Here is a 1044-nt window from a genome sequence, read left to right on the forward strand (position 1 = left end):
GTGTTACTGAACATCTTGTGTTACTGAACATCTTGTGTTACTGAACATCTTGTGTTACTGAACATCTTGTGTTACTGAACATCTTGTGTTACTGATAATGCCTAATAATCCTTGTTTGTTGTTCTAGTTCGGGGAAGGAGAGAGCAACAGACGGGACTCATTGATAATGCTGTTACACTCTGATCCAACGGGTGTTGACATCTTAAAGGGGAACTTGCATACATAAACACTGGAAACATCCAAACTATTGAAACGGCTCCAGTGGACTGAATTTAAAATGTGCTACGATAATGTACATGTCATCTGACTCATGCCTCTGTACTCTGTAGGTTTGTCAGTATAAATTGTTTTAAGCATGAAGGTACGTAATATATATCATTATAAACAGTATTTATAATATACATAGCCTATGGGGGGGTTTTTTGCTTTAAAAGAGGGAATCTTATTTAAGATCAAGAAATTATAAGCAAGTTTATTAAATTGGTGTAAAAAAAGGGGGTGAGCTCTCCGAGATATTTAAATTTGTGAATGTGTGCTGCCACCTGATTGGGATCCACTGATCTGCATATAATTAGCATATTACTGCACACACACACTGTTAAGTGCTTTGATCTGATTAGTTAAACTCCACCCCCAAAACCATCTTTTGGTATTTGTTTCATTAGTCCATTGTTGACATAGTCCCAAAATGTTTTGCTTGTCAGCTATCAAGTTTTCAAGATTGATTTCTGTATTTTCAAAAGTGACCTATCTTGAAAACATTTTGGGACTATGTCAACAATGGACTAATGAAACAAATACCAAAAAGATAGTTAAAGGAAAACTCCCCCCCAAAACCAATTTCAGTGTACCCAGGGTCAGAGGTCATGCATATAAAGGAGCAGTATGATGTAGAACACACCTAGTATACAGAATAACATCAGCTGTAGTCTATCTGCAACATATCGTACTGAAACAGGGCCCAGGGGGTTAGGAGGAGGAGCTGAAACAGGGCCCAGGGGGTTAGGAGGAGGAGCTGAAACAGGGCCCAGGGGGTTAGGAGGA

The 1044-nt window shown here is 38.8% G+C and overlaps 1 protein-coding gene across 1 annotated transcript in view; it reads left to right on the forward strand.

Annotated features, from left to right (window-relative positions):
• The first annotated feature begins 355 nt into the window (after nt 1-355).
• The window catches only part of LOC139024545 (arginine and glutamate-rich protein 1-like), a 10853-nt gene continuing 10164 nt past the window's right edge, over nt 356-1044 (forward strand). Inside the window, exon 1 of the mRNA XM_070439422.1 lies at nt 356-361. Coding sequence (XP_070295523.1) covers nt 356-361 — 6 coding nt within the window. The remainder of the gene's footprint in view (nt 362-1044) is intronic.

This window comes from Salvelinus sp. IW2-2015, unplaced genomic scaffold (genome assembly GCF_002910315.2).
Source record: "Salvelinus sp. IW2-2015 unplaced genomic scaffold, ASM291031v2 Un_scaffold1630, whole genome shotgun sequence".
NCBI lineage: Eukaryota > Metazoa > Chordata > Actinopteri > Salmoniformes > Salmonidae > Salvelinus > Salvelinus sp. IW2-2015.